At 36.4% G+C, this 26,784-nt stretch overlaps 1 protein-coding gene across 5 annotated transcripts in view; it reads left to right on the forward strand.

Annotated features, from left to right (window-relative positions):
* RALYL (RALY RNA binding protein like) overlaps positions 1-26,784 on the forward strand; it is a 400,435-nt gene that overhangs the window by 202,182 nt on the left and 171,469 nt on the right. For all 5 annotated transcript variants that reach the window (XM_069854306.1, XM_069854308.1, XM_069854303.1 and 2 more), the window contains one exon: positions 780-1,058. In XM_069854306.1, the coding sequence (XP_069710407.1) occupies positions 803-1,058 (256 nt within the window). In that variant the 5' untranslated portion in view covers positions 780-802. The remainder of the gene's footprint in view (positions 1-779; positions 1,059-26,784) is intronic.

A 26,784-nucleotide genomic window follows, 5' to 3' on the forward strand; every position in this document is an offset into this window, starting at 1 on the left:
TTTTGCCAAAACTTTCTCAGGAATAATGTGAATATTTTGATTTGTGATATGCCAGAATGCATTTAGACTTGTGAACTCAGAGGAAAGAGCACAGCAGCAAGCAACTCTACTCTGTATTCCTATAATTAAGGAAGATTGTTTTCATACTTTTTAATCCTAGAAACGTAATCCACTTGTACTTCCCCTCTCCTTTCTTTTATTTTTGTTGTACTGAATTAATAGGGAAATTGTTTTAATAGAAACATGTTGATTGCAGATCTGTATGTTACCTGCCCTGCTTTCTTCACAATGGTCAATGATATTTAACCACTGAGAAATTTGCTCCAGCTGACACTTACCAAATAAAAGCAGAATTGTCTTTTACTGTTATAATTTATTCTCTACATAGACTTGGATGTTCATTTCTTTAGCATAAGATAATGATTCACTTTCTTGCTTTGCAGTTTCTAGATGGCTAGGTGCTTAAAAAGTCAATACTGAATTTCTGAGCAAAAATCCACATATGATTACTGTAAAGCTCCACTATCACAGCATTGTATTAACAGATATACTGATAAATTTTATATATATAAAAATAAGAAATTTTAATTTCACTTGTAAACAATGTCATAAAATGTGCTACCTTGGCTTTACCAATAATCATTTTTAGGAAGTACAACTCTTCTGACTCTAGGTTCAACATAAGTGATAATTGAAAACTGAATTTTTGCTGGAAAAATAATCCAAAGTCAGGGGCAATTGTATGCATTAAACATAATTCTCTTTGTTCTTTGTTCAAGGGTTAAGTCCAAGTGATTCAACCATGACTGGCAAAACACAGACCAGCAATGTCACCAATAAGAATGACCCAAAGTCCATCAACTCCAGAGTCTTCATCGGCAATCTGAACACAGCCATTGTCAAAAAAGGCGACATTGAAGCGATCTTTGCAAAATATGGGAAAATAGTTGGCTGCTCAGTGCACAAAGGTTATGCATTTGTACAGTACATGAGTGAGAGGCACGCGAGGGCTGCAGTGGCAGGAGAGAATGCCAGGATCATAGCAGGACAGCCACTAGGTAAGGGCTTGTTCATGTCATTGAAATATTGTTTTCTCTTTCCTTTCTTTTTGAAATATCATCTGCTGCTGGTACCTTAGGGACTAGTAAGTTTTTTTACCATGGTCCATCTAAATATATTTCTAGCATGCTGGATGTGGCAGAATATTCAAACTATTAGATGTTACCTTGATATTACAAAGTGCCTAGTGCTATAAAATGTTGATTTATGAAACACATCACTTCTGACTGCTTTATACTTCTCTGTGTAATCACATTGCAGTGAACATGGTTACTCATGCGAGGAAAATATATTTTATCTTAGATTCCAGCTAATAAATTTAATGTAATATAACAAGAATCATCTAATTGATGTTGTTATCTTCCATTTAGTGCTTTAAAAATTATATATGGCCCAGTGGTATGTCAGATTTTATGTAGAAGCAAGAGAATGGGTTTGTTAACCCTTGAAATTATACCAAATAAAATTGCAGTGCTATTATTCATTTAGAGAAGCTTATTATGAAAAACTTATGTTGAAGTTATTCTTATGTAATATTGTGGGCATCCAAACTACAAATTAAAAAAAAAAAAAAGTGTAACAATTTGATTTTCTACTGCATTGTCATGAATGCTTATGTAAGGTCTGGATGTTTCTTGTTGCAGAAAGTTTAGCTATAGAGGCTGACAATGATAAAATCATCTGGACTACAGGTCTAACCCCATCTGTCATATATATATAGCAATGATGGACAGTATAGCAAGATGTTTGGTAGAAGTCAGAGATCTTTTACTAGACCTCTGAACTATGTTGCTCAGAGCCAAATCCATGTGTGTAATAGCTGTGTCAGGAAAGTTGAAATGTAGTGAGTGCTTTGGCTGTAACAAGTCATAAAGAATGGATATGGCTTAGTCATTTTTAGATTCTCAGGCTATAGAAATCTTTTTTTTCTGATTATTTGTAGAAATTGAGGTATTTTTGTTAGATGGGTTGTTGTTTTGTCACAGTTGCTCAATGGTAATTTAAAGTTTTATAACCTCTGTATTTTAAGTCCAAAAGAAAAACAGATTTAAGAAATCCAATTACATTTTCAAGGAGATTACAATTTTTTAAAGAAAAGTTATATGTACGAGTGAAATAAAAGAACTCAAGTGACAAAGCAAGGCAGAAAAGTCAGTCTGTGGGATTGCATTATTAGAAGATGTGTCCTGGAGCAGTGGTCTCCAAGCAATAGGCCATGTAATGGCATCAGTGCATTATTTACAGCTCTTTGCACACTAGTCTGACCAGATTTTTTAAACTGTGTTTTCCTAAGGCAATAGATCTGTTATTACTATGACTACTGTTGCTAGTCTCTTTTAGTATTTTTGTGGTATCTATAATATGCCAAGTGCTTTTTACAAAGAGATGCCCTTGCTTTACTCAGAGAGTGAAGTTTTTGTAAAAGAATTTAAAGGACCGAAAATTACTTGAATTGTTCAAATCTTTTAATAAGAATAGCAAAGTTATTCAATACTAACTTTCAACTGTATAATCGTAAAATACTTTGATTATTCCCAAAGTCTTGTGATGGCCTATTTCATGCCTCAATTCCTTATGTAGTATTATCAAGGAATATAAAGAATAAGCAACGTGAAATTGTCTTTTAGCTGTTCCAAACCTCATTTACTCTTTCTGTATATGAAATACAATTGTCATCAATATTGACTGACAAAGAAAATGACTTTGTAAAAGTTATACTCCTCATTAGACAAACTGTTACTATGAATTCTTTTTATTAGCAGTAGTTATTAACAGTTGCCTTAAAATAATGAGGAGCTGATAGGTAAAATTTGCTTGACATTGTGACCCAGAAGAATAACTTATATGAAAATTTTGCATTTGAATTGAAGGAAGTAGTGGGTAAATTCATTATTGTGAAACTAATCAATGAAAAAACATTTTGTTGTCTGTCCTGAGAGCCTTGCATTCTGAACTAAGCAGAACATGTGACTTTATATCAACAATCAAGGTATGGAAAAAGGACAAGAAAAGCCTTTTACAGATGTACAAATAAAAATTACTAATATAACTGAATTTTTTTAGATGGAATTAGAATATACAAGTAATATAATGAGGGCTGGACGGTAGTGAGTTTGATAAAAAGAATATTTGGAAAATATTATCCTGTAGTATGTCCTTGGTAGTAATATACACTCTAATACTCAGTACCTCGCAGAAGAAGGAATAATTTAATTTAGACTTCATTAATCTACCTTAGTTCCTTCTTAGATTTGTCAAACTGACTATCTATGTTAGCTCCTGTCTATGGAGTCCTGTCATTCAAAACTGTGATATCTTCTACATGAGCTTTGCCCATGAAACAGAAACTATTTGCATGTGCATAACTGAAATTAAAAATTGAACCTATAAATTCCTATAGTTGTATACAGTGTTGCAGAGCTCATTGGAGATACTGCTGCAATTCCCATCCAGTTATAGGCAAGGGAATCTCATTAATGCTATGCATTAGAGTTCTATCCAAATGTTTCTTCCCAGACGGAGTCCCAAAGTGTTAGGCTCCGTAACAAGGCATTTTGTTTAATGACTTCCTCAGAAACATCTGTACTGTCCTTAGTCTTGCCAGCTTCCTGAGGGTCATTATAATTGGCCTAATCTTCTCCTCAGACAACTCTCAAGCTCCTATCAATGTATTTTGGTGACCAGTGATGTGTAATGGCTATGCTGAGGATATTACAACTTCAAGGGAGTGCATTTCATGACCTGAGTGGTTATCTCCAAGTTTTCTGTTTCATGAAGAGCAACATACTCTGAAAAGCTGCAGCAAAGAGATCAAAAAAACCATACTTATGAAATGTTTTGGTACTGTTGTGAAGTTCAGTGTAGTTTCTTGAAGTAATATTACATCTTCATGGGGATAGCATGTTTTCCTGCCTCACAGCAGTGCAGGGACAGGTCAGTATTGGGCACAGGAGTTTGATTCACAATGACTGTCTTGTGAATTTCTTCAGGCAGAAGCCAAGAATATGTTCAAGTCAATCTAGGACAAAACTATAAATTATGTTCCCAGCTGTGGGAATGTATCTACCTAATCCCCTCTTCTTTATCACCTTTAAATTTTCCATCTATTTAAACACATCTACAAGTTAGAGGATATTTGTCCATATTCGCCTCCTTGCCACATAAAGCAAAAAGGCAGGGCAAAGAGGAATTACTCTTAGGAAATACTGAGTCTGTCCATGAGCTTTACCAAAGGTGTTTTCACCCCTCTGTGGTCAGATGAGGACTAGAGACCTGTTTACTCTAAAGCGAATGGCACAAGTCTGTCATTGTCATCTGAGCAGTGAGCTGCAGCAAGAGTTGCACTTTCAGTCATGTGATGGGGAATATAGTTCTCCACCTGATGTTTTCGCCCGCTTTTGTAGTTCTTCACAAGGGTCACATCAATGCTATTTAACTTTTCTCTCCATCTCAGCACACGTGATTGCCGTGAAGCCAAATACCACATAAAAGGCAGTTATGTTCCATAACTTTCTACTTTATATTCCTTTTTACATTATGCATTTGCCAAATATATGTAAAACTTTTCATCCAAAATTCTGGTGTAGCTATCATAGCAAGCTCTAGATTATAACATCCCTTTTGTTTTCTTGTGTATAGTTTATATTTTTAAACTATATTGCCTATTTTTTTCCTCTTTCACATGTATTTTTAAACTAGCATAATTCCTTTAACCTCCTTATAGGCACCTCGAGAAAGCAAGGCTAGTGCTCTTGGACTCTTCTGTTGCTTTCCGTAAAACACCATAGAATTTCATTCTTCAATGCTCACAAAAAAGAAAAAGACTACAGTACTAAGATTATGGAAGACCCTAGTTGTTCAGTTGATGCCCTTTTTAACTTACAAATTAGTTTAACTCTGGCTTCAATCCTGTTTTGTTGCTGACAGTATTCTTCATACATGTCTGCCTTCAGGTCTAAATTAAATGTAGTCTCTGAGTACCAAATTGACATGTAGCCTAAGGTAGGATGGTGGTTGCAGATAATTATTTTGGGTGATATATTCCATTGCACATCTTTTTGAGAAACATAGAAGCTTTTCAGGAGCTTTCTAAATTATGACTACCCAGTAGAAAATATCCAAAGACAAGAGCAGGTATTAGGGAGAGCTTTTAGAGTGATTCAACATGTATATTTGTTGTAAATTGAATAGATAATAGGGCTGTTTTTATTCTTATTTCCCTTGCCTCTACTCAAAACAGATCTCTATTTTTTATTTGTAACATCTAGCAACAGTGAGAAAATTTCCATATTTGCAGAACTAGTATTTTCCAGAGTGAATCAAGTCTTCAACTCAATCTGAGAATCAGGCAACATTAATTATGTCATGAATGTTTGTATTTAAAATTAATAAATACTTATGCTTCCATAGTGAACTCATTTGTGAAACATTCACTTTGACTTGAAAAATTACACATGCATGCAAATTTCTTTGTTGACAAAGCTTTCTTTAAACCAATGGTACAGCAAGAAAGGAAATTCAAAACCGTATTACTAATTGTTCAAACTTTCTCATTGGCCTACAGTCAGTAATATGTAAGTACAACCACCTTAGAAGACATTAATTTGTACAGTTATAACTCATGCCTTACTGATGCAATCCTTTTACTCTTATTCCCCTACATCTAGCTACCATATATACCTGTGAAGGATAACAGGAGAACAATGCTATTTTGTTTTAAAATGTATAATGGATAAGCAAAGTGAAGTTTCTTATTTTACTTTTGTCAAGTGTGTAAAGACTGCAGTTTGTATCAATATACTGGAAAAGTAGGAATGTATTTTAACATATATTTTGATGAGACATAAGATATAGACTATTACACACCTATACTAATTAATTATATACTGAAAATGCATTTTTGGTCCTTTATTTTTATGACTTTCGATATTTCATATTCATATTACTGGACAAGAAAGAATACTTTGTGAAAAATTCTTTGGTCCGTTGTAACTTTTGCAAATGCACAAATGTTTTGTACTTATCAGCACTGCATTACAAATATATAATCTTAGAACTGTGATTCAGTAAGATGTGTATAATTATCCAAGTGAGCCTTAGACAGCAAAGTATTTAAGCCTCGATAAATTGCAAGTGTATGGTTTTCAACACTCAGATACTGTGCCTCAAATTTTTTGTCTTCTGATGTAATAATCCATTTTTTTCTGAATAGTGTTTAAGCAAAACCAAACCACACATGTCAAATGCTATATGAAGAATTATTGTTACCATGTAAGTTAAAACCAAAAAATATGTTTAAATAAGCAAATACCTGAAACAGCAGAAATTATTTATCCATAAACCTGTATACAAAGTTATAAAACCTGTGATGCTATAGATGTTAGCTTATTGTGGGGATGACTTAAATTTTCTGAAGTCATATAACTATGCTGGATGCTTCCTCAAAAAAGACCATTTGCTATTATAAACTAGCTGTCAATGTTAGGGCCAGGTTTTGAGAAATCTTTGATCCAATATTTTTTAGAAAAAATTTAAATACCAAACAGTCTTCTTATGAAAGCAAAAAACATCCAAACAAAATCCTCAAGTATTGTGTCTATCTAGTTATGATGAAAGTAATGCCTTTTATATCAACTTAGATGTCTGTTGTCTTTACTGAAGTCTTTCCCACTAAATCACATCTTAGTCAATGACTTCAGCGTCCAGCCCTCAGACGTGGACAGACTATTACAGAACTTCTGGAAAATTATTAATTGACCTTCCGCTTATTAGTTCAGAGGTTGTTAAATTTTGACCAGAACTGACTTTAATCAAATTTCTATTTTGGAACCGTTGTAATCTTGTTTCAGCCTACTCCTGCATGCAGGAATGGGGACCACATCTAAATCTATTGCATAGGTCTCCATCTTCTTCGTTCCTACCTACACCTTTGTGGTCTGGTACCGCCTGTGTAACAGCAGGCACTGGTTTCAAGTCTCACTGTAGGGGACCTTGGATATGGTCACTGAATATTGCTCATGGAGATCTTTTGATAATGGATAATTTCCATATGACCATTCCCATTGCATACTGTAGTGTCTCCCAATACTTTTATACCTTCTATTGTTGTATCAGTGAGGTATATTTTGGTGACAGTCTACAGCCACAGCAGCAGACTAAGTTACAGCAGTATAACCCAGTTGTCTTTCCGTATGCTCTTGAATCCAAAAAAGATCATTAACTCTTGTGTTCACTCCCTAGTCCTGTTTGTTGCAGGGTTTTTTAATCAATAATTTCTCATCTTTTAGTCACACTGACATGAACTATTTCAGGTACTATCCATGCATATGAAGCAACTTATATGAAGGAAGGAGGGCTTATTTTAAACTATCATCACTCTATCAGCAGTTCAGAGTAGGATACCATTGCATGGTTGATATATGCCTGTTCTAGAAGAGCAAGCTGAATGCTTCATCACATAATAAAATCCACATTTTAATGGAATGAACAATTTCATTAGACTGAGAATATCTAGAATAAGAATGAGCGAGTTTTTTTCTTGTATCTTTCAAAATGTTCTACTTCTCTCCTAGTAGGACTTGGTCACTCAAACTCATTACAAAGACTTTAAATCTGCAATTTAAATCTGACTTTCTCGGAGAACTAATTTTTTTTCATGTTCAGGGAAGCACGAATGCATATTAAGAAAACAGTTTAGCTATGAGGTGAGATCATGAGAACAAAGCTTTCCTTTTTGATTGCTTGGAGTCTCCTCCTGTGAAATTCTTCATATTTTCCTAAACTATGACAAAATAGAATTTGCAAAATTGTGCCTGACATAAGATTTTTTACTCTGAACAGCCTGATATGGACTCATGCAAATGTTAACTATTTCATCTGTCTAAGTGTCAAGAGTCAGCAAGAGTCATTGTAAGAAAAACTTTCCTGCAAGGCTGTACGCAGACGCATATTAAGATTCACATAGTCTTCTTCATAGCTGGCTCATCTTAAAAATCATGGACAAGTTGTTATTATGGGATCTTTCTGCACCCTTCTCTGAAGCCTGATATATCTGTATATAGCATACAGTCTCATCTGCATTAATTTCTACATTTTTCCCCATTTCATCCTTGTTTTTCATAACATCCTACACTTTAAGTCCTTCAAATCTACTTGCAATGAATATTTACATGTTTATGTGTCTGTGTAATCCAGTGTAATTTTGTAAGTGTTTTTAAAAACCTTTAGGCAATGTTACCTCAAAGTTCCCAGTACTTCAGCCTTTATTCCATTAATATTTTGATGAGGTTTTTTTTAGCAAACAATATCCAGCAGTTCCCCTTTGATTTGAACATAAGTATGTGCAGCATTATAAGAAGTTACAAAAATTATTTTCCTTAGTGGCAGACAAAATTCTGTACCTTTTCTTAAATATTTTTGCTTTGAATACTGGCTGCTGGAGTCATTAACATTTGTATATCTATTCTATAATGTTTCATTGTGAACTGTCCTACCATCATGCAGGGATAAAACTACTGTCATGATAGGTTCTTTCATAACATTTGTCTCAGTGTCTCAAGTGGGATGTACTGTATGAAAAGAAGAATTATCTCTAGGATGCTCTGCAGTTTTTGATTTTGTTGTTCTAGGAGATCTCATGTTGACTACAGCACCACTTCTTTGCTTGACCTGGCTTGATTCAATTTGATAGACTATCTTAATGCATTTGGCTTCATTCACTTCAAACAGAACCTCATCTGGACTGAGTCTGATTTATCATGGGGCAATACCTTCTTCACCTAGTGATTCTATGATTCACTATTTCATCATGTATGGCTGAAGTTAGTGCTGCCAATATCATGTTACCTGGTTTTATATGTGTACCTACCATATCTCCATGTTTTCTCACTATATTGTTAAAATATTTCATTTGCTGACCTTGTTCCAAAAGACATATGGAAAAATTCATATCTGCTCCAGGGTGTATGGAAAGAACACGTCAGATGATTTCTTATCTAAATCTGACATGCTAATATTTATATTTCTAATCTACAATTGAAATATGAGGGGTTTTTTCCCTCTAGATATTTAGCACTGAATGAGTGACAGGACAGAGTAAATGCTATTTTAGTGTACTGTAGAATCCAAGTAAATCCCAGCCCTGCTATTTGTCTTTAGGACTGTGACTATTAAAGCCATGCAATAGCTGTCCATCCCAAGATATCATTCAGCTCTTTGGAGAAAAGAGTACAGTAAATATTTCTTCTGCCAGAATACTGATGTAGCAGACAAAAATCCTTCACTCAGTCATAATCTCAGGTCATGAAGGCAGATCTTTAGCATGATGAATTTTAGGCTCACTCTTCCCTTTCTCTCCCTTCTTAACAGCAAGGTCAGCTAAAATGCAGTTCTCTTTCTGTTTAGCTTAACAGAGACAAGAAATGCTTATGAAGACATATTTACAATCTTAGATATGATTTCGTGTCTTAAGCCTGCTTTCATTTCACACTTAAAGAAAACAGAGCAGAGGAAATCATCTTGCTTCTCATCAAATGTTTGCCTCAGGTTTCACACTTAATCCTACAGTTCTTTCAGTGATAGAAGATTACTTCCACTAAACTGTGTAAATCACATATATTGGTTGGGGGGAATTATACCAACACCCTATTAATAACTCACTTATTTTTCAGCACTTCATATGGACAAAGTGAATTCACAGGTTAAAAAAAAGGCGGGGATTTGACAAATTAGGTGTTCAGATTCCATGCCATGGCTCCTTCCTACCTGGAAGAAATGTTAGTGTTGCTGAACTCTACCATATCCTTATAAAGTTTTGATTAAAATTTATTTTCTAGGTATTTTAATTATTCAGAACTAAACACTGTTCATGCTCCTGATTGTTGCAACTGTTGTGATTTTAGTGGCTTTAGTCTCTTCTAGAAAATTACTGGCAGTTGAATTAGAACCATTTTCATGTTAAGACTTGTAATATTCAAAAGGGCAACTGAAAAATAATTTATCTGTCACTTAGTATAAAGCTAGATAATTTCACGTCTATTGTAAGTTGCATAAAGTCTTTCTATACTTTACAGAATACTTTGTGTTACTTACAAAATCATAATATAGTTATCGAAAGACACTATTAAGGTTCAAACCCAGCCTGGAATTTCTCATTTGAAATATGAGTAAGTTTAGATATGTAAGTTGTGTATTTTAGCCCTTAGCCATGAGTTAAACAGTAGGCAGCTCCTCTCTCACCTCTCCCCACACAGTGGGATGGGGAAGAGAATCTGAAAGGAAAAAGATACTATTTTAATTACACAATCAAAGAAATAACAACAATAACAATATATATGAAAGAATATATTCATATACAGCTTCTCACTGCCCAATGATTGGCCTGTCCCCAGCAGCAATTTCCGTGACCATGGTGATAGCAGTGAGTGACAGGAATCACAGCTACAGCAGCAAGTGCATAGGTCACAGCAAACACAATGATAGCAGTAAACGCAGACATCACGGTAAGCAGAGATAGCAGCAAGCAGAATACTGAATGCAGAATCCAGTTTGCCTGTCTGCCCTCTGGCCAAATTCCCATTCCTGTACTGTGCATGATGTTATGGTATGCAATATGCGTTGGCCAGTTTGGGTTAACTGTCCTGGCTCTGCACCTGTACACTAGCAAAACATGGGATATTGAAAAATCCCAAAACATGGAAAACTGTAAAATTCTTGACTTCTTAGCAACAACTAAAATCATCAGCGTATCATCAATATAATTCTCTTATGAAATCTAAAAAAACCCAACTGCTGGGAAAGAAATTAATCCTCTCTCAGCCAAGTATAATCATTGCCTAGCAAAAAATAAAACAATAAGTTTTATCAACCTCATTCTCATACTAAATCCAAAAAGTAGCAGCTACTAGGAAAAAAAAGTAACTTTATCCCAGCCAAAACCAGGACAATGAGCCCTGAGCTTTCTCCTGCCATATTACAGATGAATAGCAGAAAGCTGAGAATACAACTAGCATGAGTTGTATTCTAGCTAGAGAATACAACATCATTTCCAAAACTAATGCACACCAGAGTAAGCCAAAACTTGTCTCCCAGCTATCAATGAAACTGTCCTGTTTCAGATTTGTTAGCTAGCTTGATGACAGTCTTATGATGACAGTGCGTTATGCCCTACTTTGTTGCACAGCACAGACATGTCTTTTATCACACTGCTAAAAGAAAAAAAACATTTATAATTATATATCTATGAAAGCAGGACATAACCTGCTTGATTGTCTCTGGTACCATGTCTAAGATATCTTTTTTTTTTCCTTTTTTTTTTAAGGTGTGAGGTGGTGTGCTTAAACACTTAAAATACTTCCTTTTCCTTTGTGTCAGTCTCAGGATATTAGTAGTTTCTCATTGGTTTAGTTCTGTCAGTTGTTCATCTAGTCTTCTCTCCAATGTGAGTGTTCCCTGTTTTCATGTTATCCAAACACTTCTGTTATAATCACATTCATTCCTGCACACTCTTAAAATCTCATTTAAAAGAGAGCATTTCCAATTGACTGCTGCAGTAATTTGATGTAGGCATCTGTCCACCTCTCCTACTGTTTGCTGCTATACAGCAAATTTTACATCTCCTGTGCTGACTCAAAATAGTGACAGCACAGATTAATTTTCAGCCACTTTAGAATCCACCCATACAGTCCAAACCTCCCACTCGTGGCTGTAAGGATGCTATGGGAGATTGCATCAAAGACCTTGCTAACATCAAGGTGAAGAGCATTCACACCATCTCTTCCTCTATCTACTAAGCAATTAATGCCGTTATAGAAAGCTCTTTGGGCTAGTCAAGCATAATTTGGCTCAGTAAATGAACTGGCTGCTCCTAGTCATCTTGTCCTTAGTGAGCCTGGGCGTGGCTCTCAGCTTGATTTGCTTGAAATTGTCCAGTTTGTCTTATCTCGTTGATCCCTCTTCAACACTGAGGTCCATTCTGACTACAGAATTGTCTGACATACATGTTGGAACAGCAAGAAATGTATTGTCCTACTCCAGGCCACATAGACCAGGCACAGAGCCCCTGAATAGAGACCTCTCAAAACCTTGAGCATGTGATTTGCTTCTCTTTATATTCCCATTTTCCCCCTCAACCTTTTCCAAGTTCTGCTCCTTTATCATCTTATTTCCTCACGAAAGTCTTCACTGTCTATCCCTAGCCCATTTTTCCTTGTTAACTTTACAAATTTATTTTATATTTATGAGATTGTCCTGGAAAACTCTCCCCTATTCATAAAATGTGTTAAGGTCATACCACCCCACCTTTGTTTTTTAAATCCTGAAACCCTTGATTTTCATTTACATTTGCCATACAAAGAATATTTTTTCTGTTCCTTCCACTGATATCAGCACTTTGCTCACCATCATACCTTCCTGAGCCAAAGAATATATCTTAACCTCTCCAATAAGTTTCCTCTCTTCCTAGTTTTTATTTACCTCTCCCAGGAAAATCTACTTTCTTCTTTTTCTTACCCCACCAAGTACATAATTAATCTGCAGCTCTTGCTCCCTTGTTATTTAATTTATTTGTCAGGACTGTTCCCTTCACCTTCTAACAGTGAGCTTTGGCAATTCCACACACTATCTGCTCCCTCTGAGGGACCATCCCAGTAAGATGGAGGTGCAGGACTATGTGGCCATAACAGGAATGGCAAAAGCTCTTGTGCAAGCTCCCACAACGCTTTGTGATGAGGAGAAACAAAAAGAGGAATGGTAGTTCCTCATTGTGTTACTTATCCAGTATTTGACAAAAGACACATTAAATCCAATTTTCTTGCAGTAACAATGTCATATGTGGTAGAATTTTACAAAAGCAAAAAGTGATTGATTCAGTTGTGTTCAAACAATATGATTTAACCACATAAGCTGCTGGACAGAAATGTTTTGTAAAAAGTCAAACTACAGGAGTTATCTCCCCATGATTCATATTCAATTAACAGGAAGAGTGCACAGAGGAAAGGCAAAGCATCATATTTTTTTGTATCTTCCTGTCTTTTCTTTCTGAAATTGGACATTGCTTTGGAAACAATGCCTGAAAGGGAGATAGGTTCAGGACTTGGCCTGATGTTGCAGGTATTAACTGATTTAACCACAGTTTCAGGAAAAAGACAGAAGCTTTAGCTCTGAGTATAGTATTCTCCCAGTCCTGGTACATGTGCTCCATGAATTTTGTGACAGGGCAGTCCAATGACAGTAATTCACAGGGGGAAGCGAATTTTTTTTGTAGTGACTACATAAAATTACCAGTAGTCTTCCAAGCCATTTGTTTTAAATTTTGATGGCTTGCAATATACTTATAGTGAGGTTCTTTGACAGTGAACTTCATCACCACTGTATACAATATATTTATTCCAGTAAAAGTTCATTAGTATTCACAGGGATACTCTGGCTCTGCGATACTAGCAGAAATTGTCAAATTGTTCTTACAATTTATAAGAAGGTATAAAATTCATGAGCTGAGGCAATGAAAATCCCAAAAAAATGATGGCTACCATATTTTGTACTCATTTTGGCTTATGATTTCTTTATGTCTACAGAAATGAAGGCAAGTCACCTCACCTTTTATGGAGTCAGCATTTTCAGAAGTACAAACACATGAAAAGTGCTTACTAACAGTTGCTTGGCACCCATCCTAACCTATCTAGAATAAGAACATCAAGGGAAAAAAATACAGTAAATTCTACAGTGCAGCATTCAGACCCCAATTTATTTACTTCAATAAAGCTTCTGTCAGACTACATGCCATTATGTTATTGACATCTTGGTAAGAAGACAGTGTGTTAGTGTCTTTCAAGAATCTAGAAATTTAACGTGGATTTTAATTCTTTTAAAATAAAGTAGATGAAGTAATGGAAAGACAGAAGGTATCAAATCTGTGTAAAAGGACAGAAAATAGATACTTTACTGAGAGCTCTTGTGCTTAATTTGAACTCAAGCTAAATGTCTATTTATTAGAAAAATCAGCTTCCTAATTCCAAAGCCTTGTGCAGAAAAAATAAGTATCAATAGTTACAGAGGAATCGATTATGAAAAAAAAAGGCACTGGTTGCTTAGGTACAAATAGCCACAAGCTGCTCTTATTTAGTGTATTTACTGCTCATAAAGGCTAATTTTATAGACCCTGAAAGCAGACATGAGCAAGCTCAATTTGGAGAAAGAGCTGAAATGGGCAAATATGAACACGATCAGGAAGAATTAAAATATTTTTATATTAATTTAATATAAAATTATTAATTTGATATTTATTATTATAAAATTATTAATTTAATATAAAAATTATTAATTCATTCAAAATATTAATTTAATTTAATTTAAATATTTTAATTGTTGCCAAAAGAGAAATTATAATGAAACTAAGTTGGTCTGCTTAAAAACACACCATAAAAAAACTAGCCATCTGAGAAAGCTGTAGATAACTGAAACAATAGAATATATAGTAAGTTAAATTATGTTATATTTATGAGTCTTTTAAATATGAGGAACAAAGACAGTTTGAAAGAAGGGTATCAATGTATTGTTGAGAAAAAAATATGGGACATTTGCTGGTTAAGTTTCAATATAGATGTATCCATAAGGGTTTTTTCCTCATCTGTTTGGAAATTGCGAGATACATTCACATCACAGAATGAAGATGACATGGTTCCCACTCTAGAACTCACTACAGAGCTAAAAAATAAGTTATTTTTAAATCCAGAATATTAGCTTTCCTCCCAGAGTTTCTAAAGAACTAGCAGTAATGTTCTCCAGGGAGAGTCTCAGTTGCTAAGATTTGCAGAGCTACCCTCAGTAAGTCTTGAACTGGAGTAAGAGTTTCATAAGGGAGGGTTTTTCACAGGGAGAAATTGTTCTGTTCACGTAATTTAAACGAAATCAGGATTAAACCAGTTTACTGATTTATTAATAACACAAAATTAAATGGAATTCATAGGCCATGTTGATAACAAGAGATCAACCATAATGCTAGGCACTTGCAAAATCTTCATAAATGCTCCCAAAGTTTCTAAATCTCCTTCTTGAATTAATCCCAAAAAAGTACACCCCTGCTGTAGAAGATATGTGCTCCAGTTTACCCCCATATCCCCTAGGGGGTGGGTAACAGCCCTCAGGACATAACTGCACCCGCAGGCTGCAAGTCCCTAGATGCCCCCATGCTGGCCATGGGCAAGATGGAGGCAGTGATTGGGGGCATCTATGGCCATGGGGTTATCTCTGGCAGGGTCATACTAGGCTGCCTGCTTCTCCTTTCCCTTCTTCTCCTGCCCACTACAAATCCTCATGTTTCTCTTGCATTTCTGTTTAGTTGATTTTTTTTTTCCTACAAGTCTCCTGATAATTCCTCAGTTAATGTTTAATCTGGCCCAATAGTTGCCATCCTCTTTACTTATATCAGTCTGGGGCAAACACTGTCTCAGGAAGTTTGGATATCCCACTCAATCACATCCTTGGATTTATTCCTGTCTTGTCAGCTGCTGCTATCCCAGACTGTTTAACAAGGGTGAGCCCTATAAGCACACACACTACAGAAGAAACAAATATTGTATAATTAGTTTAAAATGGTAAAAGAGCCAAGTCATGCTACAACAGTCCTATTCTAATTGATTAAATTGCAGGAAAAAATAGTGAAATTGCTGGCGTGGAGATTGACTGATCAGGAATTAATATGGGGATAATTTTACTAACGTCAGCATGACTTTGCTGAAAATAGGGCTTTAGAAATTAAATGTGTGTGTGTGTTTATATATATATATATATTTTAACACCATATAGTATGCTTGATCTGATGTAACTACTTCTTGCAAGGCACTTGATTCATTCCAAATGGAAAATTGGTTAAGAAACTGTCTTACAACATTGCTATGGTGCATGCCAAATGGATTAAAAACTAGTCTCAAAAGATTGGTAAATGGGAAGTAATTGTACAGCAAGTGTATGTCTTTTGTGCAATTCATGGTAAATTAGGTCTTTAACTATTGTTTTATTCAGCTGTAAACACAACAAAAATCACTGATAAATTCTGTAGACAATACAACACGTTAATGATCAGCTCTTCAGTATGAGAGAGAAAGGTGTAACAAAATCTGAAGGCTGGAAGCTGAAGTGAGAAAAAGAAAACCTTGAAATAGAGCACATTTTAGCAGTGAGGACATTAGGAACAGGTTTACCAAAAGTTTAGTTTAAAATTTCTAAAGTAAGCATCAGATGGTATTATAAAGGATATGTCCTAGTGAAGCTCAGAATTCTGTGGTCTGTTGTACAAAACAAGACTGGAATTTTTTTGTCAGACCAGCTATGGAAGCCTCTGAAGACTAGAATTCTGCAGTCACTTTGAATAAACAAGATAAATCAAGAAAAATAAAGTTTTTTTAAAAAAAATTTTAGTAGGATTTCCAGTGATGTATGTCTGATATTAATGACAAACATATAAAATTATACAAATAGTCTTGTTGAGTCAGCAGCTTTGACAATCAGATTAGCAATAGCCATGTAAAAACACGCTTGGCTTAATTTAGCCAGTAGAAATAAGAAGCTTTTCCCCAGTGATATTTACAATTAATGAGGGAGTGAATAGGATTTAGAAAACTGAGCTTTCTACACCACAGAATGTCTTTATATATATATTTATTACAAGATCTTTTTTATATTTGGAAAGATATGAAAAAGAATGGTAATAATCTGTAAGAAATTTACATATTTTTTTTTATAAAGTCAATCTTGTTTTAGCTTTCTCTGCTACAGAAGCAAAAAATCTGCCCATCAGTCCCATAACTTCTATTTTATTGCAACTTACTTTTTCATTCCAGACAAGCAGAGACATATTTTCACCCAACTTTCTGACCATTGTAGTCATAAAGTTATTTGTCCTTAGGAAAAGAAAGACAAACAACATAATAATGCCATTAGCTTAATATGATCTCAATGTCTTAAGTGGTTTTTTTCTCGGGATGAAATTAACCCTGGTGCAAAGAGCTACAATCAAATTCATTTGGAGAAAGTGCACTGTTCTTGCTAGAATCACTGTTTCTTGAAACATCCATTAGTGATCTCATCCTTCTTCTATAGCTACTTTCTACTTTAAATTACTGCAGTACCTCAAATGATGATCACAGACATCCACCACATTCCTGAATGTTTTCTCTTCAGAGAAGTCTTGCAAAATTTTGAAGGGGATACAATAACTCTTCTTGCATTACTTCCTCAAATGATTAATCCCTGATGGTTCTATATTGTGTGTCTGGGCCGACACCAGGTCAGGAAAGATTAGGGTTTTACTGCCCTCATATTTCAGATGCTTATTTTAGTAGTTGTAGCCAGGATCCTTTCTCTTTCTCTTATATCAGAGTGTAGCAATTACAGCCCTCTCACAATACACTGAAATGCACTTCCCCTCATGGGCATCCTGTAATTTCTCTTCCCAAGGAGCACATCTTGCCAGCTTGTCAGTTATGCAGAGGTCATCAAATAATTTGAAAAGTTTCATTACTGTATTTTTTTCAGCTAATTATTTAGACCAATACACATTTATAAAAACACGTGGAAAACAAGATGTATGCATCTGAGTAGAAAATATTTTTAACACAGAATTTTACTAACAGTATAATATTTTAAAAGATGTAATTTTTACCTTCTTCACCCAATTCTAGTCAGGCTGTAGCTGCAGAGGGAATTTGTTTTACAATGCAGGCACATCTCTGCCAATATCTTATGGCACAAAAACCCCAGTAGATTTTTAATTTGCATAACATTACACATATTTGCATAAAATATTGCCCAGTGCTACTAAGAGCACCAGTTTCTCCCTAAGCCCCAATTAATTAATCTGTGTCCCTCCAGACATACAGCAATTTATTATGCATTCTTAGTATAACAACATCAATTAATTATATGCTTCCCAGCCCCACATCAATCATTTTGTGTCCTCCAGACAGCTTTGCACCTCTCCCAGCCCCACATCTGGCTAAATACACACTCTCTTAATTTTCCATTGCTGAAGAGGCCTCTCAGCAATTGTGCCAGTCAACAGAGAGCTCTAGGAGCTGCCTCCTCTTGCTGTAGCCCATCAAGGTCTGAAGTTTTAGGGACAGTAGGGTAATAGCTCAGCAGCCATACAGTTGTGTCATGATCTAGGCCCAGCTCAGGTAATTTTGGCAGCAAATACTGTGCAGTTGGACTCCCAAATACCACCCCCACCCCTCAACTCAGGGAAAGGGGAAAGGAAAATAAGAGGAAAAAGACTTTAATGTTGGAAACTAAAACTACAGATTTAATGAAATGATGATGATGATGGTGATGATGAAAATAATTAGAAAGCAATGCAATATATACAAATAAATGATTCCCACCCCTGAATAACCAAATATCACCACAAATGCTGTAGAGCAGACATGAGGGAATGGGTCCATGGCTAGGAGGGAGCTGGACTCAGTAACTGCATTCAGGAGCACATGGACCTGGGATTAGGAGCAATCAGACAGATGAGGTCACAGAATCACAGAATCACAGAATCACTAGGTTGGAAAAGACCTCCAGGATCGTCAAGTCCAATCATTCCTATCAACCATTAAACCATGTCCCTCAGCACCTCATCCAGCTATCTTTAATATACCTCCAGGGATGGTGACTCAACAGCCTGTTCCAGTGTCCAATGACCCTTTCCATTAAAAATTTATTTCTGACATCCAGCCTGAACCTCCCCTGGTGGAGCTTGGGGCCATTTCCTCTTGTCCTGTCCCCTGTCTCTTGGGAGAAGAGGCCAGCTCCCTCCTCTCTACAACCTCTTTTCAGGTAGTTGCCAGTGATAAGGTCTCCCCTCAGCTTAGTGTGATCCGCAAACTTGCTAAGGGTGCACTCAATGCCTTCATCCAGGTCATTGATAAAGACATTGAACAGGGCTGGACCCAGCACTGAGCCCTGGGGAACCCCACTTGTCACTGGCCTCCAGCTGGATTTCACACCATTTCCCACCACTCTCTGGGCCCGGCCATCCAACCAGTTTTCCACTCAGGAGAGTGTGCGCCTGTCCAGGCCAGAGGCTGACAGTTTCCGAAGCAGAATGCTGTGAGAAACTGTGTCAAAGGCTTTACTGAAGTCCAGGAAGACCACATCCACAGCCTTTCCCTCATCCAGCAGCCGAGTCACTTTGTCATAGAAGGTGATCAGGTTAGTCTGGCAAGACCCGCCTTTCATGAACCCACGTTGACTGGCCTTGATCACCCGGCTCTCTTGCATGTGCTTCATGATAGCACTCAAGATCACCTGTTCCATTACTTTTCCCTCACTGAGGTCAGACTGACAGGCCTGTAGTCTCCTGAGTCCTCCTTCTGACCCTTCTTGTAGATGGGTCCTCACCGGCCATCGCAGAAGAGGGCTGAGACCCAAATGGTGTATCAGTTTTATACCATGGATGACATAGATGGGATGGAATACTCTGTTGGTCAGTTTAGGGTCACCTATCCTGTCTGCCCTTCCTTGAATGTGTGGCCCTTTATCACCAGATCGAGGATGGCCTTGGTTACTATAGGAATAAGTATAAGCATCTGCCTATGTTATCACTTATAACCAGAAGCTCCATTTAAAAAACATGCACTTAGCTTTCAGAGGATGAAGTTACTTAGAGTAACTGAGTAAGCTACAAAACTGAGTCTAATTTAGCTCAAATCACAACATGCTTATCTGTCGGAGGACCAGAAGAGCAGTGCAAATGATTTTTTGTCCTCTTATTTTTCCATCACTTTTTGTGAAGGGAATAGAAATAATTGCACATTGCCAGTATTGATGCATATTCATTTGGTTTTGGTGTTATTTCGATCCTTTTCTCAGCACATTTAGTCCTGACTGTGCTGCGCCCTGAAGATGTAAGAGTAGCTCAGAGACTTCACACTCAGAAAACGCAGGAGGACCTCAACATTTTAGTTTGATCCTTCTCCCCACAGGCTCAGCTGCAGTTACACTTAGGGGAAAGACTTTCAATCAGCCTCAAATGATCTGAATCTTTAAACCACAATCCAGGCATTGGTTCAGGTTGAATGGCACTTACTTAAGTGTAGGGAATAAAAATGTGACAAGAAGGTGAAAGGACACATGCAAAATATAAGTTGTGGCTAGTGAAAAATGATGGATGGGGAATTCCCAACTATTTTTCATCAACCTCTTTACAGAATTGCCTTGTTTATTTATTTATTCTGTGTAGTCTATGTGAAATTACGCCCTTTGTGCTTGGAAGAAAACAGAAATTTCTGTCATATTTTCATTAGAGTGTTCTTGAACTAGATTACAAATTTTAGCTGGCAATCAGTCTTACTCAGTGAGGTTTACAGGAAAGGTGAGATTTTCCAAAAATTTTTCCCTTACTGTCAGTACAAACGTCAAGATCATGGTTGCAGGAAGGAACTAGGAGAGAACTGAAACTATAGCTTCTTTCCTAGGGTACCTTTTGGCTGAGTAAAGTCAATACACCAATGAGCAGCACACTGACCTGACTGAAATATTTAAAATTTTCCTTCAGTCCTTCTTCTTTACTTAGATTCGAGAATAACTTTAAATCCTTCTATATGGCATTCATTACTTGTACAGCATTTCTAGACCTGTTTAGGTGCACTGTACATCATCCTTCAGTTCTGTTCATTAAATTTAAAATGTTCCTGCCATAAAGTAGTTATGGATTTTAAGTTTGCAGGGGTAATATACCTACTTTTTTCCCTGCAACACTCTTTATATGTTGAATATTTATATCCATTTGTGTTTGTTCTGACACAAGAAGGGTAGACCTGCCAAGTGTCCCCTTGTGACTATAAAATCAAGCTCTAAAAAAGGTAGCGTAGCTAAGTTTTTTATTAACTACTACCCATCACTGATGTATTGTCCTTATGCCCCCAGGGCTGAATCAGCACTGTCAAATGATTTCTCTGTTTCTCATTGATAGACACATGTTTTTTTCATGTATACTGATGCAGCACAGAATGAATGGGGCAGTGTTTGTCCATGACTTGTACAGCCAGGGTACATCATAGAGTTATTTTTAAAGAGCAGTGAATGTATACACTAAAAATATGGGCCAGACACTTTGGTGGAAATGGGGGAGAACAGACAATTTTCTACCTTAGCTTTTTACACTGCCTCTTATTTATTTCTCTTTACTTCTTACACAGTGTCCTAAAAACAGAGACTTGAAATATATATATGAAAATCCAGGTGTTCAGTTCTATTAATATTGTGCAGCTCAGTAACTGATTTTGCTAAATCTATACCTTTCACAGAAAATAGATAGTTTATTTTTGTTTTCAGAAAAAAAAAATATTTTTTTATTAATATTCATCAAGTACTCTTTCATGGTTTTGCCATTAGACAGCATATGTTAGGAGCTGTATTAAGGATTTCTTTCCTATTTTCTACTCTGTGTGGTCCACTCCAGTATCAGTGATGGTCCTTTTGATTTTAAGAAGGAAACATAACTTAGGTCAAAGCTATCCTTGAATGTCAATCACGTAAACTGATATTTTGTTTCCCTTAGGTTCCTCCCCAGAAAACTTATTTTACTTAAGTGTAGGAGATTTCTGTAGAGTATCTTTCCCTATAAATGATATTTAAAATCTGACTTGTTCAGTATGTAGCTTTAAAATCACATCCAACATATAAGAGAGAAATAGATGACTGACTGAGACACAGTACAAAAAGAAAAACAAAAATATTTCTCACTGAAGATGCCTATTGTTTGTCTTGTAAGTTAGATGCAAAGGAAGACTTATTGACTGTTGAAGGCTACCCTGAGATTAGGGTTTTGTGTGGGAAAGAAGGCATTGCTTCCAAGGAAAGCAAAAAGAAATCAGATGCAATGTGGGGAGCTGTTGGTAACTCATTCCTGAAAACTGGCCCTTTCCCTCCTGTGGTTACGTCACAGAGAAGTTGGAGGGAAGCCAGGAGAGAAGCCAAGTCTCAGGCTCCCTGGGAGTGAGGAAGAGGCAAGAGGTGTGTGGCAGCAGGGTTGTGAAGCGTGTGAGCTGGGGAAGATGGGCAGTTGCCTTTGGAGAAAAGCGGAGCAAAAAGAAACTGGGGAAACTAGAAGCCTAGAGCACTGAGAAAAAGATATGAATGCAGCTGGGGCAAAAACACAAGAATCTCAAATCTTGGTTTACTGCCAGAATAGGAAATGGAGAAAAACAAGGCTGTCCTCAAGGAAGATGTTGGATTACATGGATCACTGGGATGTAGCTGCAACAAGAACCAGAGGATATTGCTGTAAACAGGGCATGAAGTAGCAAATATTAGAACTGTGATGAAAATGAGGGGGAAATGATTTGGAAAATATATGCTTTAGAAAAGCTAATTGAACAGCTGGCAGGTGCTAACTGAATCTCATTAGGGCTGTTATCTGCCCTTCCTTGCTGAGTTTCAGGCAATTGTAGGGATCCAGGACAACAGACATAAAACTGCATGATGATAGGCAGCACTTATACCCTTTCAGTCTAGGAATATTTTGCTCTCAAAGAGATATTAAGGATTCACAAGGTTGATAAGACTCATTCAAACTCTTCCTGTCATATTAAAACATGCTAACGGGTTCGAAAACTCTTAACCTCTCTACCTGCACAGCTGGACCTGTCCTTCTCTATTCTTTATGAAGTCCAGTAATACTGCTGAATGAGAGTACTACCAAAAGTAAATGGTCAACATCTAGTGCTACTGCATTCACTATTGATTTCAAATTATATTAAATAATCTTCCTCCTCAGTTCAAGGTCTTACAAAAGATCAACATGTGAATGAAGACAAACTTTTGAACAGTGAAGAGAAACTGTTGTGGACAAAAACGGAAGACTCAAAAACTTATGACCTTGAGATTTCATTGAGATTTCATTCTCCACTTAACACATCTGCCTTTACATGATAGAGACACTTGGCAGACTTGCTATTTTATTGAAGTTCAGCTGCTTCAAAACTTACTGTTGCTTTTCAACCCTGAAATAGGCAGGGATCCAAAAAGCACTTATTTTCCTCTATATTTGGAAGAGTTCTCTGTCCTGTCACATTAGATTTAAACTTGTCCACAGTGATACACACCTCTGCATGATTACATGCCACACCTACGAAAGAAATCACCATGCAAAAATAAGTGTTATAGATGGCTCAGAGTTCACAAAGAGCACATTACAGTGTGCCTGCTTTCTGTGCATGCTCCTTACAGAGATGATGCTTTGACATCATCAGGGCTTTCAATAGTAACATTTCCTTTTTTTTTTAAGTAATCTTATTGTCCTGCAAATGTTAGACTTAGCTTAAGCAACAAGGTGATTGGTTTGAGAAATGTGGACATGTTTAGGAGGTGGGTGTTGCAAAGATTGTCTGTGGAGCCTAGCTGAAGAGATCTGCATTGTGATAATTCTCTTACAGAGCAGAATGCAAACAGTGCATTTTGGTCAAAATGTCCCATGCACTCACAGGATCACAAAATTGTTCTGACATCATCTAGTCCAACTCCTCTGATAAAATATGCTTTCGAGATAAGGCATTAGGGAGGGGGAGACAGAAACTTGGAAAGACTTGAAAGAAAAGAAGGCTGAATGCTGTATAGAGATGTTACTAAAAATAGATAAATAAATTAATAATGTAAAGGCAAGGTCACTGACTTGGGCTGTCAAATTTGACCAGCTGCACAGTATGCTGGTCAGGGTCACCAGATCATGTGCTCTAATCTGCTCGTATTTTATTTTGGTTTCTATTCTCATCATAGGTGTCACTTGCTTGTTTTACTTCTGGCTGTTGTCTCAGTGGTGCTTGCGATGGTTCAGGTTGCTGTTGCATTAGTTTTCCTACCTGCTTAAAGCTCAAAGAATTGTCAGGACAGTGACAGAAGAAAATTTGACAGCATGTGTGCACAAAGTCCAACACATCTGTGAACATTCAGATTTATGCATACACTCTGCAAGGGACATTCTGCCTGAATGGTAAAAGTGCTAAATCATTTGCTTTTATTGCAGAACCATCTGTGAAGCACAAATAAAGGCGGGCTGATACATTCCATGCACAACAGACTCATTACACATGCTGTCTCCTGGGAATAAATATGACACACCTAAACTTGCATACATCTGACAGAATATAAGCCTTGATCTCATATAACATTAATTTGCTGAAAGGATTGCCATTTACTTAGCATAGGATTGGATAGTTTTGTTTTTTTTATTGTAAGTACTGAGTGCAACAAATATTTTTGTATTGTGTTCTGGATTTATTTATTCTTCATCTTACCATACAGAAGTTACTTGGCTTTGCACCACATGCTAAAATTCTGGTTTATTATTGATATTTATTATTTACATGAAATTATAAATCTACTGCCTGAATAAATATTTATACTCCTGAATCAATGAGATGTGTTAGGAACAGTGGGTTGGGTTGTCGTGGCTCCACCCAGCAACACAACTGCTTAGTTTGTCTTCCCCAACCCCACCCCAGTGGGATGGGAAGTAGAGTATTAAAGAAGGCAAAAATCCAAGGTTGAGATAAAGACAGTAAATAGGACTATAGGGAAAATAATAATAATATCAATAATAACAACAATAATAGTACCAATACCAATAACCATAGAATACAGAAAGTCAGTGGTGTGCAATGTATTGCTCACCACCCACTGACAAATGTCCAGTACACTCCCAAGCAGTGATCCTAGCCCCACAGCCAACTCCCCCTCATGTATATACAAAGCACGACATCATACGATATGGAATATTCCCTTTGACCAGTTTGATTAAGCTGGCTGTGCTCCCTCCGAGCTTCTTGAGTAGCTCCTCACTGGGAGAGCACAGGAAGCTGAAAAGTCCTTGACTTAGTATAAGCACTACTAAGCAACAACTAAAACATCAGTGTGTTATCAACATTATTCTCATATCAGCTACTAAGAAAAAAATTAACTTTACCCCAGCCAAAACCAAGGCAGGGATTTATTCTACCCTTTTAAAACAAGCAAAGTATTTTATATTTTCCTTAATCATGCAAAAAAACTGTGTTGGGTAGGTTGGAAACTAATTTTTCAGGTACTTGACATTTTTTAGTAGGCTGTTTAAGAGTGTTGCCTTAGATTTAGAAAGTCCCGTCAGTTATCTCTCTACATCATAATAAAGGTAATGTAATCACCTTGGCTGTTTTGTTTTTTTATGGTGACAAATACTGTAGAAAATGAAATACATTTTCTGGATATTTTCAATGTTTCAATCACTGCCTCTGAGTAAAGACTAGTCTGAAGACTCTATCAAAATTAATCAACTCCACTTCTCGTCTGAAACACCAGCTACAGAAATTAAAGCAGAGAGGATCATACTATTATTTAGCTGGTGAATCATTTCAACTAGAAAAAAATACAAAATCTGCTGCTTGTTCTAGGTAATTAATTTTCTCTTGTAAAGTACAGCTAGAGCTGTTGTTTACTACTGTTTATTTTCTGCATTTAATTACATGTGGTTGCTTAAAAAAATTTTTTTATAGGAAGCATCTCTAGATCACAGAACTCATTCATTAAGGAACAATCTTCCTTTCCTGCCGGTAGAATCTATGAGTTTGTTCTAGCATTATCAAGTCAATTTCCTTAGCAAAATCACATTTAAGTTCAGAGAGTTCAAGAATAAACCTGATTACATCAGCCACTCTAGGTATTGTGTCACTTTACTCCACAAATGAAAAAGAAATGTGTTTGAAATCACATGGCAGTTAAAATCCCTTTTGCACACCTTTTTGGCTTTTCTTCTTTGGAATAGTTATACAATCTACCTCTTTAATCCAGCAGTAAGGACAGCCATACACACAAAAAAATGTATTCCTTGAAACTTCTCTGAAAAACATCTGGAGCCAGAAGCCCAGCTGTTGTGTACAGCCTTGTCTCTGCTTATATGTAAAATGATGCCACCATCAGGTTGAGGTAATCTTAAATGATGCATTTGCAGTTACATAGAGAAATTAACTTTCAAGAGATTTTCTGATGTAATTAGGCAAAAATAAATGCAATTAGGCTATCCATAAAAGTTAAAATTAACATTTGCCAACATAATTCCTGGTGGAATATCTTAATGCACTTGCACTACCAACTGTGTCATTTGACTGTATTCGATTCAGATCTTTATTTAGATAAAAGCAGCTGTAGACCACTTTCATTCTTCATGACCTTTAGATATCACATGGACTGAAAACTGACTACTGCTCTGTATATTTTTTCTGTACTAAAAGCTGTGACTCTGCAGGGCTCATATTTAAATAGTGCTAAAAAGCCATTACGTGGAAAGAAGGAAAAAGGGTTGCCAATCAAGCTACTTACTGGCTGGTTTTATTATAGTAGTTGAATCAGAAATTGTCAAATCATTTAGTAGACAACTTGTATGCAAGCTTCTGATGTAGAATGGGGTGAATTTTACAGGTAAAATTGTTTGGGGTACTACTTTTTAATCTAGATTCTTAAACATGGATTTAGAGAATAAGAAGCATTTCGTGCTACCACATGTATACATGGAAGTGACTTTTAGTTCTGCAAGAACAATGCTTGAACAAAAAAAAAAAATGGAGTCAGGGTGCTTTATTCCAAAATCTGTATATCTAATATCACACCATTTTTTCAGGTTATACCTCTACACAATCATTTACTCAGAAGACACTGCAGAAGTTTTCCTCTGAGAAATGTTTTTTGTGGGTTTTTAAGTTGTAAAACACTAAT

This window comes from Phaenicophaeus curvirostris, chromosome 3 (genome assembly GCF_032191515.1).
Source record: "Phaenicophaeus curvirostris isolate KB17595 chromosome 3, BPBGC_Pcur_1.0, whole genome shotgun sequence".
In the NCBI taxonomy this organism is placed as follows: Eukaryota; Metazoa; Chordata; class Aves; order Cuculiformes; family Cuculidae; genus Phaenicophaeus; species Phaenicophaeus curvirostris.